This window comes from Capsicum annuum, chromosome 2 (genome assembly GCF_002878395.1).
Source record: "Capsicum annuum cultivar UCD-10X-F1 chromosome 2, UCD10Xv1.1, whole genome shotgun sequence".
Lineage (NCBI taxonomy): Eukaryota > Viridiplantae > Streptophyta > Magnoliopsida > Solanales > Solanaceae > Capsicum > Capsicum annuum.
The window spans coordinates 124,617,953-124,637,293 of NC_061112.1; the positions used below are offsets into that span (position 1 = coordinate 124,617,953).

The following is a 19,341-nucleotide window of genomic DNA, read 5'->3' on the forward strand; positions in this document are numbered from 1 at the left end:
AATTGTTATTGTGGATGACTCATGTCCTTAAAGGTTTGAATCTTCGTTGGGTATATGTGTTTGATGTTGGTTTTCGAATTTTGAAAAGTGACTTGATAATCAGAAAATTTGCAAACCATTGGTTGAGAATGAATTTGGGGCGGAATGGCGAAATTGATAAAAGGATGATTTTAGATTAATGCTGGTTTGTTGTTATTTTGTTTAATTCGGAATAAATATTAAGTCGAATTCGATAGTCTCGTTTGATAGGTCGATTCGGATACGCAAATGTAGACTCGGGTAGGCAAATTTAGGAATTGTGTTTGGTTGAATGTGCATGAGAATGAATGTTTTCTACTTTATCGCATTCGATTCAAATGTATTCATTTAGCCGGGGAATGCCCCGATGTCTTCTGTATTTATTCACCGGGGAATGCCTCGACGTATCATGTTGGCGGAAAATGATCGTGATGAAGGCCCGCGGCATCGGGTAAGGCATTGGAGCTTAGTCTAGATTTAGTTTAGACTAGGATTTATATTTTCGTAGTTTTCTATTTTTGGACTGTATAATTGGACTGGACTTTACATTTTTGGATTGTTTTGTTTTGTTTATTGTTTGATTATTTTGCGTGCTTTTGTGTGTTTTATACATTTCATAATGCCAAAATAGTTGATACACTCTACCAAGCGACCGTGGTCGAACCACGGGATCGAGGGGTGCCTAACACCTTCCCCTCGGTCAACAGAATTCCTTAGCCGGAATCTCTGTTCGCAAACCAGTTTAAGAGTCAAATGGTTTCGAAAAGGATTTTCCAAAGGTGACTTGGCACACCGGATTATGCCAAGTGGCGACTCTGAATAACAATATAAATAGTCCTTTTTCAAAGCAAATTTTTATCTTTGTCACTTAAATAATAAAGCCCTTTCGGACTTTAAGATATAAATATACATTTTTTGAAATACGCTAAAAAAGGGGTGTGACAAGTACAAATTTGAGTTCTCACTGACAAAGACAACATCACAGCTCCTATAGTTCACACTTAGCAAATGAAATACTATGCTTAAATTTATCAGTGGTTCAGTATGGTGGATATCTCCATCACTGTCATAATTCAAAAAACAGATATTCTCACTCAGAGAAGCCTGCACCTCTTTTTCCTTAAAATCTTGTGAGTCTTCTGCAAACTAATAGTAGAAGAAGAATTGGTACTTATCCTAATTGGTTATGGCCTATGGATCTGAACTTTATTATTTATTTTCTTTTTATCCATTCAGAGTGTCTGAATTTGGGATTATTGTGAGAGATCGTCCTTGTGGTTTGGCAGCTGTTTTGATTATAAACCAACGGATGGATTGTTCTATGGATTGAGGCTGCAGAGCATATTGTAACATTTAGAAAATTGGTTGTCACTGTTTGTGTCCACGCGCTGTATTTTCTCACACTTCTTCAACTTTTCTTGTTGTCACTATTGTGCACAAGGAGAAAGCCTACTATATCTTTCTTTCAGTATTAGTCTTGCAACTGTGCCTCTTAGAGGCATGCATTGCCTCAAACATAAGCACAGATTACCCAAAGCTGGTCTTCTCAAGCTTCAGTTTGTGATTGGGTTGGAGTCATTTACAGCTCTCGCCATCAGAAAGTGACTGCACTAAATGTATCCAATTAACATGAACGTTCATGGGATCATTTTGGACACATCATCACTATGACTATATAATTTCAATACAAACAATTTGCCAGGTTTATTTTCTGGCAACGTTTTTTAGTTGGGTAATCCAAATTAATCTTGCACCGTGTATGGAAATTGCTGATTGTTAGCATTACTCTGGATCTTTTTACTCTATAAATGAGTCAGGTGTTATACCCAGAAAAATCAGTAATTGGAGACATTTCTTTTGCAATATTTATTAAGCGCTTTGAGTGTGCAAGAACTCATCAATAAAACCTTGCAAAACAGAGTGCACTAATATTATGAAAATATTGAGTTGCTTTCTATATTTTTCTGATGGGCTAATGAAACGGACGCCAAAACTTTAGGCTATACATTTAATGCATAAAATGACCATTTTCTTCAGCTGTTCATATGATTTAAACAGGAATGAATAAGAGAAAAGATTTCAATATAATAAGAGCACAGATAAAGCATTAGGTATATCAGATGAATTTGTATTTTCTGCTTATTTATCCAATGCAAGAAAAAATATATTTTTCCAAGGAAACATTTCAGTACAAAAAAAAAGTACAAGAAAGGCATTTACGTTCCTACCCTACTCCCCCATATAGATTCCACAGTATATAATGCTATTTTGGAAAAAACTCTCAGAAGACTTTGAAAAGTCAGTCTCCTACCTCTGGAACATGTATAACCACTAATTTTCCATGAAAATTGTTGACTTTATCTACATCAACTACAGAAGGTAAAACTTATTGTTCACCAAGTTGTGCTCCTGCAGAATTTTGTTCTAACCCACTGTGTAGTGTGCTCTTCTTGATCAAAGGTGGTTAATCATCCTTCATCTTTATTTACTCTTAACTACGGCGTTGCTTAGCCCCTTATAAACGACATTGTTTAGCCCCTTATATACGACATTGTTTAGCCCTCTTTAATTCCTTGATGATCAAGGTACCCATTGCTTAGCAACCATTAATTACTATTTATAGCTGATTAATTTGTTCCTTATTTTTTCTGATACTACCGTTCATTTGTAAACATGGAGAAAGCCTACTCTTTCTTTCTTTCACTACTAGTCTTGCTACTATACTTCTTAGAGACATGCATTAGCAAAAATATAGTTATAGCTAACACAGATCAATCAGCTCTACTTGCCTTAAAAGCCAGCTTTACTCTAAACTCTTCTCATCCCTTAACTCGGAATTGGTCCTCTCAAGCTTCCGCTTGTGATTGGATTGGAGTCACTTGTGGCTCTCGCCACCATAGGGTGACTGCACTAAATATATCCAACATGAACATTCTTGGAACCATTCCGCCACATCTGGGAAACCTCTCTTTTCTCATTTCTCTCAATCTAAGTAAAAATAATTTCAGTGGAGACATCCCTCAGGGTTTGTCTCGTTTAAGCCGATTGAAGGTGATGGATCTCGGGTACAATAATTTCACTGGAGAGATTCCAATGTGGCTCGGTTTAAGTTCTGCTTCTATTTCCAAGTTAGAAACTCTGAATGTTAGAGACAATCGTCTTCAAGGCAGTATCCCAAAGGAGATTTGGAACCTTAAGAATCTAAAAGAGTTGATTTTATCCGGAAACCAACTTACTGGCTCTATCCCTCTCTCCATTTTCAACATGTCTTCATTGGAAATTTTAGGTCTTTCAGGTAATCAATTAACAGGGAGTCTTCCTGTAGATATGTGCCGCCACCTTCAAAGAGTAAAGACCATTTCAATCATTTCCAACCACTTGAGTGGTAACATTCCAGCTGGTTTATCTAACTGCACACAACTGTATGAATTGTCATTGTCATACAATAACTTCAGTGGGACTATTCCACCAGAAATTGTTAACTTGGAGAAGCTTGAGCTCTTAAATCTTGGGGGAAACAACTTGCAAGGTACATTGTTGAGACTTTGATATACTCCTCCATTTCATTTTACTTACCCCTATATAAAACTAATTTTCACAAATCGTGAAGTTTTTATTACTTCTTTCCCATACTATCCCTAGTATTAAATAATCACTATGGAAATACCTTTTTCAAATAATCTATTTTTTAAAAACATCCTACGGACTAAAACCTTCAAGCATGAGGCTAGTTTCTCAGTTTGTTGATTGAGAAATAACACATTGAGCTACATCATAAGTGAACAAGAAGCTAAATTTGCAAGTTGGTATTCTACAGGCGCAATTCCAGCAAAAATTGGTAATTTAGGGAAGTTGCAGCAATTACAAGTGGAGAACAATCACATGGTGGGTTCAATACCCTGCAGCGTATCCAACATAACATCACTGCGGGTACTTAATTTGAACACAAACAATTTATCAGGTAATTTTCAAGTAAACATGGTCTTGTTTGGTTAGCCTGACCAGTACTATGAATAGACTTAAGGGAAAAATAGATAAGCTATACCCCTCAACTTGGTGATTTAGAACCGATATATTATCCTTGTCATCTAACGCATATTTACTCTTTTGCACACTTATATTTGCTGAATTAAAAAAATAAGGAAAACTTACATAAATCCCAACCCTTTAGGACCTAACTAGTATTCGTATCCGCGCGATTGGTATTACGATTGCAATTATTTTAGATATTTTTATATGAAAAATAAAATTCTTATCATATGTCATTGACATATTTAACAAAGGTTATGATATTAAAAAAATAATTGCTAATTACTTGACTTCTATATTTCTTTGTTAATTTGTTAAGACATGAGAACTTAATTTTATATTTAATCAAATTTAATATAACCTTTCAATGCAAATCCGTACTTAGATTTAAAACTTTATAAATTAATTACAACTAAAAAATTAACCTCATTTAATTTATAATGTAATTTTAATATTATTTCAAGTGTTGAATCGGTCATTATTATTAGTTTGTCGCTTGACTTAATATCTTTACTAAATATTTTTCGTTAAAAAGTTGCTCTCCAATTCAACGGGTGAATGATATCACTAAGGTAGTATAATTGTGTTTGGACTATGGCTGTCAAGTGACCCGGCCCTACCCGGCCCACTTAAATAAATTGGCCCGTAAGCCCTAGGGCTTTAGGGTTTCGGGTCCCGGGCTGGTTATTTTTTAATTTGGGCCCGGTTAACCCGGCCCAGACCTAGCCCGGTCAAGGCCCGCCGGTTAACCGGCCCGGCCCGGATTTTATTTTTTTTTAAAATATTTTTTTTTTTTGTATAAATTAGTATATAACTATACAAATATATATTGTAATGTATATATATTATAGTATATTTCATTTAAAGTATTACGTATACATAGAATAGAGTGTATATATATGTGAATAGATCTTCTATAGACGTGTATATTTAATGTATACATGTGTATATGTTTTATAATTTAGTATATAACTATACAAATATATATTGTAATGTAGATATATTGTAGTATATCTCATTTAAAGTATTACATATACATAGAATAGAGTGTATATATGTGAATAGATCTTCTATAGACGTGTATATTTAACGTATACATGTATATATATATAATTATATATATATATTGTAGTATATTTTATTTAAACTTTAAAGTTTAAAGTAGAACATATATATAAGTGGGTATATATAATGTATATTGAAAAAAAGTTTTTTTTCTTATATTTTTGACCGGGTTTGACCGATTTTTTAATCGGGTTTGACCGGGTTTAGGTGGGTTTGACCGGGTCGGATTAAGTGAGCCGGGTTGGGGTGGTTTTTGATTTTTTTACTGTTGGGCCCGAATCGACCCGGCCCACTTAGACCCCAACCCGGACCCATCCCGACCCTCAAACCGGTTTAATAACACGGGCCGATTCCGGGTTGGCCCGACCCGACCCACTTGACAGCCATAGTTTGGACTTTTAATTAAAATTACAATCAAATCAAATAATAGGGAATTTAAAACACAACTAACTTGAAGACCTTTAATATACTCACTTCACTATTAAATTATTATGCTCACTTAATAATTTTTAATATTTGCCTATAAAATAAAGATTATGGTCAATTGTCATAAGACAAAATTTTTATTTATTTTTCTTTATAAATATTTTTTTAACATTATCCTAATATTTTTATCATTCTTAACTTGTCCTTTAGTAAAATAAAAAGATATAAACTTTGTAATTATGTATACAAAATAAAAATAAACATAAAAAGTCTCCAATTTGATTCAAATGTCTTTACATCATCAAATCAACATGAACAATTGACAATTTCAAAATGAGTAAAACTAAAATAATCATATTAAAAGTATGATATGATTGTACATGTATTCTAGCATAATATTGATTGGAGAGAAATTAATATTTTTCGTAAACCTCATCTTGAAGAGGAACATTTTCAATAAATATTTATCAATGACTCATTAGAAAATCATTAAAGTAATCTCCGATCTTCCTCGTTCCGTTTGTAACATCTATCAATTAAAAAATAATCGGTAGTCAAGATGTGACGATAGAAGATAAAACATTAAACTACTCAAGTAAGTCAACAATAGAACAAACCAATCACCTTCAATTTCATAATGTCGAAGCTTAATTTGGACAATAAATCGACTTCAAATCATCTTTATTTTTTCACGTGTTGGAGAATAAACAAAGGTTAATTAGACATGCAACATTCATAAAAACAATAAGTGATGAAGAGTGTATTTTTTAAAAGCTTTATAGGAAAAAAAATTTGTTCCGACACATATTATCTAATCATGAATGAAAAATCAGAACTTTTACTTCTCGCTGATTATTCATATGAGATATTTTTTCAATTTAACGTAAATGTAATAACATTCGTTGAGGTTCCTTTAAATCCAATTAGCTCCTTAAAGAAATTAATAAAAACTGTTTTTAATGCAAATTGAGTATACAATATTTAAAAAATAATAATGGATTAACTGAAATTAAAAAGTAAAGGCAAATAAAAAAACGAATGATTGTATGTAATGTGAAGAAATAAAAAAGAAAGTAAACTAAAAGGAAAGAAAGGATTCTTTAAGGTTTGGTTGATATTTTTCCTACCCTATTGCTAATCAACTTCTTCTTATCCTCTCTGTCATTTTCTTTTATTCACATCCTTTTTCCATTAGAAATTCTTCTTTTTGTGATTTTTTTTTCACTACATTTGAAAATGGTTAAAAAAAGGAAAAAAAAAAAAACTTTCCACAAAGAGAAAAACACGTCAATGAGGAGAGGGATTCGGGGAAGTGGGTTAATTTTTTTTTGAAAAATATGCAATTTAAAAATATTGATATGCAATTTACGTGTAGTTGATGACCTAATGTGCATTATTTAGTTTTTCCTTTTTTTTTTTTGTCTTTTGTGGAAAAATGGTAATGAGGAGCGAATTTAGATTGAATATTATAATAATATAAATAAATTTGACAATAAAAAATAAAAAATTCAAAGAGAAGAGAAGTTGTTAATAGTTAATGCGGTTGAAACCTGTAACCATTGAGATTGGACAATCTTTCATCACAGTCATGAATATTTGCTCTATAAGGCTTCCCCGTTTCGCCTTCCAACCGCAATTTGATGCTAACAAATTGCTCTTAAAATTTTCTCCTTGTTCTTCTGCACAAAGAAATAAAATGCAGTTAATCCTTAAATATATGTCAGTAAGAATCAAGGACAAATCTTTTCCTTGTCTTTTTGGTAAATATTGGTGTTACTGCAATATTAATTGCATGATTATGTCGTAGTTTAAATCTTTTCTTGACTCTGCCAAAGAAAATTTTAGAAAAAGAATGCAGTGCATGGTTGAAAAAGAATGAGAAGAGAATAAAATTAAAAGGAAAGTTTATAAAGATAAAGTTGAGCAGTTGGATATAATCCTAATGGAAAATTGATAAGGATAAATCCCTTCAGATTTAAAAGCAGCTTTTATAAAGAAAAATTGAATGTGTATTTGAAATATGCAGTTGTCCCATTAATTTTTTTTTTAATTTTTTAGTTTTAAATAAAATTTGTTTTATTTTAAGTATAAATCCAATTTAAAGAGTCAATAGAAGAGATGGACACAAACATGAAAATCATCAATGATAAGGACTTTTTTATGGGATTTGCAGAAAGTTTTAGTATATTTTCAATCACTTTTTAGAAATGAAAGTAGCAGTTTAGAAAAACAAAATCCTATTGTTCAGGTAATTTAATTTTTCTGTAAAACTTAACAATTTAAAAATAGTAAAAACTTAAAGTAAATGCAAATTTGATTTTAAAAAAAAAGCTGAAAAAATTTAAAGTAAATATTAACTAATTTTAACCTAATTAACTAACCTAACATAACAGACTACATGTATCAATTTTAAGGCAGAGGCTTTGTCCTCTCCTTTTAATATATAGATTATTCTCTATTCTTGCTTTTTGCTAAATTACAAATACTTCCTTATTTTGCAATTTTCGAATACATAATTAGCATCCGAATGTATAATTGGATTGACTTCCATTTCTCGTACTCCTCTTTAGCCACTACCAGAACTGAATCTTTCTGCAAGAGATATTTCAATAACCTTGAGCTGCTATCCGAGCTATAAGAATCCATAGGTGTTCACACGGAACGGGGATGAGATGATGTCTAATAGACTCGTTTGGGAACTGAAACTCCTGCTGTAGAAGCATTTACATCTTTGTTGTAGTCGTACGGAAAAAACATTTCTGATACAGTGAAGATAAAAGGAATAACTAAAGTGAGGAGTTGATTACATGCGTTGTTTACATTTATAATGTGCAATAAGAATGTCCAAAGGCTGTGTAAAGATATTATTACCCTAGATGCTGAAAAGATCAAATACTAATAAAGGCTGCAATATGAAAAGGTTGTAAAGAAACTAAATTTGCATAACTATTAGTATGTTTTGATTTAATGTTTTATTACACCTGGAAGCTGAAAAGAACACGTAATAAAAGCTGAAATATGAGAAGGTTGCAAAGAAATTAAATCTGCATAAGTATTAGGTTTTGGTTTAGTGTTTTGCTACACCTGAAGGCTGAAAAGAACTAATAATTAAGGCTGAAATTTGAGAAGACTGTAAAGAAATTAATCTGCATAACTATTATGTTTAGATTTAATGGTTTAATACATTTTAATTAGTTTACTGAAGGTGCAAAATTGTAATCTAACTTTGAACATAGGAGCTGAACATAGGAGCTTTCTAGTTTTAGCACAATGTGATATGATATGCAAAATGGAGCAACCAAATAAACTTAATCGACTTAATTTTTCTCGTGGCAGGTGTTATACCCAGAGATATTGGGAATCTTCACAAATTGGAGCTGCTACTTTTGCAATTTAATAAGTTAAGTGGTTCCATACCGGAAGAGCTCTTCAATATCTCTACCCTAAGAGGGGTGTCACTTGCATACAATAACCTCTCGGGTAGTCTTCCATCTGCTTCAAACTACTGGCGAACAAATCTGAGGCTTTTGCATTTGGGTGATAACAACATTGGTGGAGTTATACCCAGCTCAATCTCCAATTCTTCAAATCTAACGATATTAGATCTTAGTGAAAACAAATTCAGTGGTCCAATTCCTAACTCATTGGGGGATTTGAGGCATCTTGAATCTCTGCAATTGTTCATTAACAGCTTATCATCTCCGCGTCTAAGTATCTTTGCTTCCTTGGTGAACTGTAGATCCTTGAAAGTACTAGAATTAGAGGATAATCCTTTGAATGGTGTTCTTCCAGATTCCATTGGCAATCTCTCCAGTTCTATTGAGATATTAGATTTATATCATTCTAAAATTAGGGGCCAGATACCATTTGGAATTGGGAATTTAAGTAACTTAAACACTTTGTATCTATCCCGCAACGACATGACTGGATCAATGCCAAGAACATTATGTGATTTACACATTATTCAATGGTTAAGTCTTGACAATAATCGGTTAAGCGGACCATTGCAAGAGTGCCTTTGCAAATTGCCGGAGTTGTACTTCCTTGAGTTGTCCTATAATCAGTTTTCGGGTCCTATACCATATTGCATTGGTAATGCTACCTCTTTGAGAAATATTTATCTAAATTCAAATAGACTCAGTAGCATTCCCATTGGTCTATGGAGCCTCAAAGATCTTTTGGAACTTAACTTGTCGAATAATTCCTTGGTTGATTCTATACCTCCTGATTTTGGTAAGTTGAATGCCATAACATTAGTAGATCTCTCAAGGAATCACCTTTCAGGAATTATTCCCACCACAGTTGGAGACTTGCAGAATCTACTTTATCTTTCCCTGGCTTATAATGAGTTACAAGGATCTATTCCAGAGTCACTTGGGAAAATGATAAGTTTGGTATCGATGAATCTATCCAATAACATTCTTTCAGGAATGATTCCAAAATCAATAGAGTCACTTCGATATCTGAAGGATTTCAACGTATCATTCAACAGATTTGAAGGTGAAATACCAAGTAAAGGACCTTTTCTCCATTTCACCTCTCAATCTTTTATGGGAAATGAAGAGTTATGCGGCGGTTTGCTTTTCCAACCTTGTATGACTATGTCTTTTCATCATTCAAGGAGAAGTAAATTACTTCTGGTTATACTTGCCCCATTGGGAGCTGCACTGATGGTTCTTGCATCAATCGCTGTGTTTATGTTCAAGAGACGTGGGAATAGAAATGTTCACACTCAAGCCGAATCCTATCCTGCAACAATAAAACTAGCAAAAATTTCATACATTGAAGTTGAAAGGGCAACTCAAGGGTTCGACCAATGCAACTTGCTAGGCTCCGGAGGTTTTGGCTCTGTTTACAAGGGTACGTTTGCAAACGGGATGACTTTGGCAATCAAAGTGTTTAATTTACAGATTGAAGGTGCATTCAAGAGTTTTGACACTGAATGTGATGTTCTACGCAACCTTCGTCATAGGAATCTTACCAAAGTTATCAGCAGTTGTACTAACATGGATTTTAAAGCATTACTTCTAGAGTACATGCCGAAGGGGAGTCTGGAGCAATGGTTACATTCTGATGATTACTTCTTGAATATGATCCAACGACTAGACATAATGATCGATGTTGCATCCGCTTTGGAGTATCTCCATCATGGTTATGAAACAGTTGTTGTACATAGTGATTTGAAGCCTAGCAATGTCTTGCTAGACGATAGGTTGGTTGGACATGTGAGTGACTTTGGCCTGACCAAGTTATTAGGAGAAGGGGAATCAATTGCTCATACTAAAACACTTGCTACAATGGGCTACATTGCACCAGGTAACTTTCTTTTAGTCCTATTATTATAGCATATGAGGTTTTATTTTACATCAAATAATTAGTTTACTGGTTCTAATATAATAAAAACTGATTGCCGTTATACCTTCAGTTTTTATTTTTTATCTACTCAAGGTAGATTCAATATATTTAATATCTAACAAATAGATAATTTTTTTCTGATAACCCACGGGATACTTGTCACCTCCCACCAGCAAGAGGTACTAGGATAAATGGGAAGAAATCACCTAGTTTTTGTCTCGTTGTTGGGATTTGAATAAGAGACTGTTATTCTTAACTAACCCATCTTATTGACCATTTGGCCACACTCTTGGATGTAAACATGGATATTATATTCATTTCATTATTTTGCTGTCATGATACTAATTACTTTGGTAACATTGGATCAGAGTATGGATCAGTAGGATTAGTTTCTAGAAGATGTGATGTGTACAGCTACGGCATTATGCTCATGGAAACTTTCACAAAGAAAAGGCCATATGATGAAATGTTTCAAGAAAATTTGAGCATGAGGAGTTGGGTATTGATGTCAACACAAGAGGATGTTATTGATGTCACGCTGATGGAACCAGAAAAGATTTCTTTCCAGAATGAGCTTCGTTGTGTATCCTCTATTCTGGAGTTGGCATTGCATTGCACAACTGAATCTCCCAATGAAAGGTTGGACATGAAAGAAATCCTGGTAAATCTCAAGAAGATCAAGTTGGAATTTCTTTGCAAATGATGTAGCAAGGTTTATGTGATGGTAAATATCCAATCTTCAAAAATAGCCTGTTGTCTTCTAGATAAATTATTTCCTTATACAGGAATAGAATTGATATTTGTCTTCTCTGTATCATATTTAATTATAGAACTGGATATTTGTAACGCTCCGCATCGTCCATGCGTTAGCTCGTGGTAATATACTCTTAGAGTTAAATGACTAGAATAGTGTCAAAGAGACTTAGTCTCATTTTTTTTGACTTCCAAAGTAAGTAAAGTATAAACCATATATAATTTCCCTAATTTTGACTTTTTATCATGTGAAAAGTTGAATGAGCTTTCCGTCAATATAAAATTCGCCCAAATCTGATACCCGGGTAAGAAGTTATGGCTAATTTAAGTCCTAGTAGTAAAACATCGTCATTTTGGTTCTTGGCGTGTCGCGGAGGGGGTATTTCTAGCAATTGTCAAATTCTAGTAGCCTAGCGCGATTGTGGCGCGTCACGCTGAAGTTTAGGTTCTAACCAGTGGGACAACGCAATGGCTCCGCGTCGCGGTGACCTTAAGAATCTCATTCGTCAAATTCTAGTGAGCCACCGCGATTGTGGCGCGTTGTGGTGGCCCATAAAACCGGGCTCCCAGTCATATTTTATTTCGTCTCATTAAGGGTATATTAGGTATTTTTCTACCGCCTTATCAGCTTAAACACGGGATTATACTCCCAAGTGACCACATTATTCATATTGTCATCAAAAATTCACAAGAACACTCTCTAGGGCTTCAAACTAAAAATCCAAATAACTCAATATTTAACCATGGCTTTTCAAGATTGATTAAAGATTCAGAATCCCCAAACCGTAGGCTTTAAGAATCATCCATTATTTTCTGTATTGAGGTATGTGGGATTTTCCTAAAAATCTCATGGGTATAGAAATCATGATTTTTAAGAAAAGGATTTTAGATATATGATTTATAATCATGTTTTAGAAGTCTCAATGACATTGTTTTGGTCTTTAGTCCTTTTCCCAAATTGATTTGAAATTATATATATATGTATGCATGTGTTTAAGGATGAATATTCAATTGAGAGCATGAATTATAATGAATCCCTCTCTTGATATGATTTTTTCTATTATTCGTATGATATGGATTGTTTTGAAAAGCATGATATGAAAGATATTGATTCATACTATGATTTGAACATGATTGTGTAATCAAAAGAGAGGGTTGTGCATGCTGATAAATATTGAATATACATATAATGAAAGAGTGGATGGTTTTGCCAAAAGCACATGACCACCATATGTTTGAAGAATTCTTGCATAGTTTTGACTTATGTATCGAAACATGAAATCTCTTATACTATTTGCATGTTTGGGTGGTCTGAATTGAGTTTTGATGAAAGGATCATGCATGATGCATTATGTCTCAGAAAAAGGACTTGCAAGTCTTGGTGTGACGACACCAACTCAAATAATGCCATGTTCATTCAAAACAGAATAGAATGCATGTTTGAAATTAGATTTTCAGATTTTGAAACTAGAATGGTGCATGTTTCAGAACAGACCAAAATTGAGCATAAAGAGAGCTTAGGTGGCTCTCCGAAGAAAGAACGAGTTCAGAAAACTCATTACCCAAAATCGTGATTTACTGATCCGGGTATATTATTATACGCTGGCCTAGTGTCCTATGGCGTATCAGACTCAGGCACTCCAACCCTTGTGGCACACTTGGGTTGGGGGCTTCCCCTCCGAGTCAATGACGGATTCCATATAGCCCGTGGAATATCATACTTGTAGGGGAGTGCCACCTAACTCAGAAGTAATACAAAGATTAGAAATTGCATTGACAGAAAGGTTTTATGATTATAAAAAATGCCCATGTTTTTTGGAATTTATATCCTATATGATGTTTTATAACTAGCTCTCAACTATTTTAGTTACATTAAAAGCTTTATTTTGGATTGCTCTGCGTACCAGTACATCTGTATTGACCCTCCCTACCTTTCAGGTTCTGAGGCACAGTCTAGGGATCCTGATAAATAGTAGATTTCTTCAGACAGAAGTGCAGGGTCTAGTCGGTGAGCCTTCTACATTTCAGAAGGCTTAGTTATGTTCAGACATTTATTATCAGTTATGGTTTTGGTCTACTGGGAGCCTTGTCCCAGTTTTCAGACAGTGTTATTAGTCATGTAGTAGAGATTTCACAGATGGTTTTCAGGTGTAGCTAGATGGTTTTGAATTCCATAGTTTTCATTGTTGAATTTATATCCGACTTATGACTATGATTCCGTTCACTTATAAAATTCTGCATTTTCCCTCTATTATATGAATGTTATGCATGATTACCAGACAGATAGGGACGTCCAAGTCTTCATGGTTCGGGATGTTTGTTACGACCAGGGCCCAGTTTGGGTCATGACAAACTTGGTATCAGAGCACGGTTCATGGTCCCAGGGTGTCTGCGAAATCGCGTCGGGTAGAATTTTTTTTATGGGTGTTTAGCGTGCCACACTTATGAGCAGGAGGCTACTAGGCGTTCAGGAATGTTTCTTTTCTTTGTGGTTTAGTTCGTGCTTCAGAGTCTAAATTGTCCCCTAATCAATGATCTCTTGCATTTTAGAAAAGAAATCATGCCTCCCCATCGTACTATCGATCAGAATGCACAGACAGATGAGGTCCGTCCCACTCATGGGATGAGGACCCAAAATAGAGCCCTGACTCCGGGGATTAATGCTACTCCGGGAGTCCCACTTACTCTGAACAACCTTCCTAGGGCACCCAGAGCTCCCCGGATGGGGACTAACCTCACTCAGCCTCGCGAGAGAGAGGTATCTAATGCAGAATTCAAACAGTCCATTCACATGCTTGTACAGTTGGTAGCCATACAGAATCAATGGTAGGAAGATATTAGGTCTGCATCGATCACATCTGAGGCTACTAGGGTGGGTTAATTCATGAGAATGAACCCGCCCAAGTTTTTGGGCTCCAAGGTAGAGAAGGATCCACAGGAGTTTGTGGATGAGATGGAGAAGATCTTCAAGGTGATGCATGTAGACGAAGTGAAAGGGGTTGAATTAGCAGCTTACCAGCTTAAAGAAGTTGTGAACCAGTGGTATAATGAGTGGGAGGATTCTAAGGGTGAGAGTGCTGAGCCCACAGTATGGGGCGCGTTTGTGGAAGCCTTCCTTGATCAGTTCTTTCCCCTTGCATTGAGAGAGGCCAAAGCTGAGGAGTTTATGAACCTTAAGCAAGGAAAAATAAGTGTGAAGGAGTACACTCTGAAGTTTAACTAACTGGCTCATTATGCTCCGGAGAGAGATGGTAATATGAGAGCCCGAATGAGAAAATTTGCATCCGACCTATCGGATGACTTAGTGCTTGAATGTAAGGGGGCTATGCATAACAGGGACTTCTCTAGGCTGTCAGTGCATATGAAGCAGGTAGAGCAATAGAAGAAGAGAATCGTTGAATCTAGGGAGAAGGACAGCCAGACAAAGAAAGCCAGAATAGCGGATCAGAACCACAGTCAACCACAGAGTGGTAATTGGGGAAATAAATGGCAGAAGAAGAAAAATTAGGGTAATGCTCAGTCCGCAGCCAGCGCCCTAGCGCCCAGACCTCTAGTAGACCGACGACCTCAGAGTTTCCAAACTAATCATGGATCCAGAGCTCAGGATACCAAGTCACAAGGCAGCGTAGCTCAGCAGCATTGTACGTTTCCATGGTGTTAGACCTGCGGTAGGCATCATCCAGGGAGGTGTCATCTGGGTTTGCTGGTATGCTATTCATGTGGTCATTCGGGTGACTTTCAGAGAGATTATCCTTCAGCTAGAAGGAGTGTTGGTGGTGCTAAATCTCAAGAAAATTTTTCCGCATCACCACCGCCCCAAAAGGGCGCCACCTCAACTGACGGGAGTGGTTGCAACCAGCTGTATGCGTTGTCCAACCTCCAGGAGGTGGAAGCCTTGCCAGACGTAGTCACCGGTACATTCCAAATTTTTTCCCGTGATACTTATGTATTACTTGATCCCGGGTCTACGTTATCCTATGTGACCCTTTATGTGCTTGTCAGTTTTGGGTTTGAGCCTGATGAAATTTCAGAACCTTTCTCTATTTCCACTCTGATGGGTGATTCTGTTGTGGCTAGGAGAGTGTATAGAAATTATGTGGTGACTGTTTGTGGCTGAGATACCGTGGCAGACCTCATAGACCTATATATGATTGATTTTGATGCTATCCTAGGGATGGAATGGCTTCATTCGTGCTAAGCCACATTAAATTGTAGAACCCAAAGAGTCACATTTTCTTTTCAGAATGAACCAGTGATAGAATGGGAGGGGCATTCTTTAGCACCTAGAGAAAACTTTATATCTTATCTTAGAGCCCATAAACTTATCTCCAAAGGTTATTTATATCATCTTATTTGGGTTAAAGATTCTAATGCCGAAAGTTTTCCTCTCCAGTCAGTCCCTGTGGTAAATGAGTTTCTAGAAGTCTTTCTAGATGATCTCCCAGGAATACCACCTGATAAGGTGATATATTTTGGTATTGATTTATTACCAGACACCCATCCCATTTCTATTCTGCCATATAGAATGGCTCCTGCAGAGCTGAAAGAGTTGAAAGAACAGCTAGCAGACTTTCTAGACAAAGGTTTATATGTCCCAGTTTTTCTCCCTGGGGTGCACCTGTACTCTTCGTGCGAAAGAAAGATGGTTCCCTGCGTATATTCATAGATTACTACTAGCTAAATAAGATCACTGTTAAAAATAAATATCCTCTTCCTAGGATTGATAATCTCTTTGACCAACTTCAGGGTGCTAAATATTTTTCAAAGATAGACCTTCATTTGGGATACCATCAGTTGAAAGTTAGACAGTCGGACATTCCCAAAATAGCTTTCTAAACTAGATACGGTCATTACGAATTCCTAGTCATGTCCTTTGGGTTGACTAATGCCCTTGCAACCTTCATGGATCTTATGAACAGGGTGTTCCATCAGTTTCTAGATTTGTTTGTTATAATTTTCGTTGATGATATTCTGATTCGTTCCAAGAGTGAGGAGGACCATGCCAATCACCTCAGAATCATCCTTCAAACTCTCAAAGATCATAAGTTGTATGCAAAATTTTCCAAGTGTGAATTCTGGCTTAATGCTATTGCTTTCTTGGGGCATATCGTGTCTAGTGACAGGATTTAGATTGATCCCCAAAAGATTGAGGCAATGAGAAAATGGCCCAGACCCACGACTCTAACCGATATTCGGAGCTTCTTGGGTTTGGCAGGGTATTACAGAAGATTTGTAAAGAGTTTTTCTTCCATAGCTGCACCACTTACTAAGTTGACTCAAAAAAAGGTGAAGTTCGTGTGGTCTGACTCCTGTGAGAATAGCTTTGAGAAGTTAAAAGATAAGTTAACAACTTCTCCTATTTGGACTCTTTTGGAAGGTACGAAGGGGTTTGTTGTGTACTGTGATGCGTCCCGTGTGGGACTTGGGTGTGTACTTATGTAGCACGGTAAGGTGGTGGCCTATGCATCTAGGCAGTTGAATATGGATGAGCAAAATTACCCCATCCATGACTTGGAGTTAGAGGTTGTGGTGTTTGTGCTTAAAATCTGGCGGCATTATCTCTATGGGGTATATGTTGATATATTTACTGACCACAAGATTTTACAGTATGTTTCTCACAGAAAGAATTAAACCTCGGGCAAAGACGATGGTTGGAGCTTTTAAAGGATTATGACATGAGCATGCACTACCATCCGGGCAAGGCAAATGTGGTAGCCGACGCCCTCAGCAGGTTGTCTATGGGCAGTCTTTCTCATGTTAAAAAAGAAAAGAGAGAGATGGTGAAGGATATTCATCGACTTGCAAATCTAGGAGTATGACTCTTGGATTCCGAAGATGGGGGAGTGGTTGTTCATAAGGTAGGCAGAAGTTAAAGAGAAACAGGTTGAAGATCCTATCTTAATCTTAATGCAGATAAAGAAAGATATGGGTCAGCAGAAGGTGATTTCTTTTGAAATAGGTGGTGATGGTATTTTGAGATATCAGGGTCGACTATGTGTGCCAGATGTAGATGGGTTATGAAAGAGAATTCTTGATGAAGCTCACACCTCGAGGTATGTTGTTCACCCAAGCTCTACTAAGATGTACCATGATCTAAAGACCTTATATTGGTGGAACAATATGAAGCGTGATGTGGCTAATTATGTTTTCAAATGTTTGAACTGGCAGCAAGTTAAAGTAGAACATATGAGGCCAGGTGGTACATCCCAAAAGATAGCTTTGCCTTTGTGGAAGTGGGAGATGATCAATATGGACTTTATTACAGGACTTTCGAGGTCCCAAAACCAGTATGATTCTATTTGGGTGATTGTTGACAGGCTGACCAAGTCAGCATATTTTCTGCCTGTTAGAACCAATTATTCGGGAGATGATTATGATAAGCTTTACATGGAGGAAATATTCCGCTTGCATAGAGCACCTGTATCCATCATATCTGACCAAGGTACACAATTCTCTTCTCAGTTTTAGAGATCTTTCCAAAGGGGTTTAGGTATCCAAGTGAATCTGAGTACTGCATTCCACCCTCAGACTGCTTGTCAAGATGAGCGCACCATTTAGACCCTTGAGGATATGCTGAGGGCTAGCGTGATTGACTTGAAAGATAGTTGGGTAGATCACTTGCCATTGATATATTTCGCATATAATAACAATTATCATGCCAGTATTAAGATGGATCCTTTTGATACACTGTATGGGAGAAGATGTAGGTCGCCAATAGGGTGGTATGAAGTGGTGAGACACAGTTTTTTAGGCCTAATCTTGTTCATCAGGCAATGGTAAGGCTGTCAACGGACCGGTTTGACCAGATCCGGAATGATACCGAAACCTCATTACCATTTTATATCGCCGGAATCGGAGTTACCAGAATCGGAATACTGGAAAATTTCCCTTGTTTGGACCGGTCCGCTAGCTACCGGTGTGGAACCGGAACGGACCGGAGCGATACCGGAACGTTACCGAAATATTGCCGCTGGTACCAGGCTTTTTTTTTTTTAAGTTTTAATTTAAATTATAACTTAATGAGATTAATAAATAAGTTATATATATATTTTTAACTTATATAGTTTATATAATTTATTAACTTTTTTATAATAAGTTTAAGTTTTAATTATTGTAAAAGGTTTTAAATTTTAACTTAAAAAATATATGTTAAGTTAATATAATATTTTTAGTAAGTTTAAGAAGTTAAAATTTTTTGTAACTTTATAAACTTAATATAATATATATATTTTTTCTTAATTGCAACAAACAAAAGAGAAAATTTAAAACAAAATTCGGCGAATAGCCGTTATATTTATTCAAATTTCGTACGTTGTACATTTATTACAAAGATATTAAATGTAAATCTAATCTACGCATCCACCTTCTAGGAAGAGTTCTGTGTGAATTAGATTTCTATTATAGAATCTTATTAATATCTAAATTGTCTATAATCTTTTTGGCCTAACTTTTCTAATTCTTCGACGGATAAATCCTCTGGAATTGGTCTATTTCCTTGTTCCTCCATGGCTTCCATTCCATCATCACTATTTTCCTCAAAAATTTCATCTATTTCATCTTCAATATGGGGCGGTAATTTGGGGAGCCCAAAATTTCTTCGTTCGGCATTGATCCAATCTCTAAATAATATTGAAATCTCCAAACTATCCCTTGCTAACGAATACCGATGATCTCTTATTATAAATCTTCCTGCGC

General features: G+C 35.8%; 1 protein-coding gene across 2 annotated transcripts; it reads left to right on the forward strand.

Moving 5' to 3' along the window:
- The first annotated feature begins 2,299 nt into the window (after positions 1–2,299).
- On the forward strand, positions 2,300–11,913 carry LOC107859251 (receptor kinase-like protein Xa21). Of its 2 annotated transcripts, XM_047406838.1 has the most exons (5): positions 2,301–2,478; positions 3,344–3,547; positions 3,836–3,979; positions 8,875–10,854; positions 11,262–11,913. In XM_047406838.1, the coding sequence occupies exons 2-5, from the start codon at positions 3,346–3,348 to the stop codon at positions 11,594–11,596; spliced, it is 2,661 nt and encodes an 886-aa protein (XP_047262794.1). In that variant the 5' UTR covers positions 2,301–2,478; positions 3,344–3,345; the 3' UTR covers positions 11,597–11,913. The 2 variants fall into 2 exon arrangements, with proteins under 2 accessions (XP_016559670.1, XP_047262794.1); XM_016704184.2 differs by having other exon boundaries at positions 2,300–3,547.
- The last annotated feature ends 7,428 nt before the right edge of the window (positions 11,914–19,341 follow it).

Excerpts from the sequence above, each read along its gene's own strand:
- LOC107859251 (XM_016704184.2), top strand. The coding sequence starts at position 2,692 with ATGGAGAAAGCCTACTCTTTCTTTCTTTCACTACTAGTCTTGCTACTA. Across the intron at positions 3,548-3,835 it reads TGGGGGAAACAACTTGCAAG|GCGCAATTCCAGCAAAAATT; the intron begins GTACATTGTTGA and ends GGTATTCTACAG. Across the intron at positions 3,980-8,874 it reads GAACACAAACAATTTATCAG|GTGTTATACCCAGAGATATT; the intron begins GTAATTTTCAAG and ends TTCTCGTGGCAG.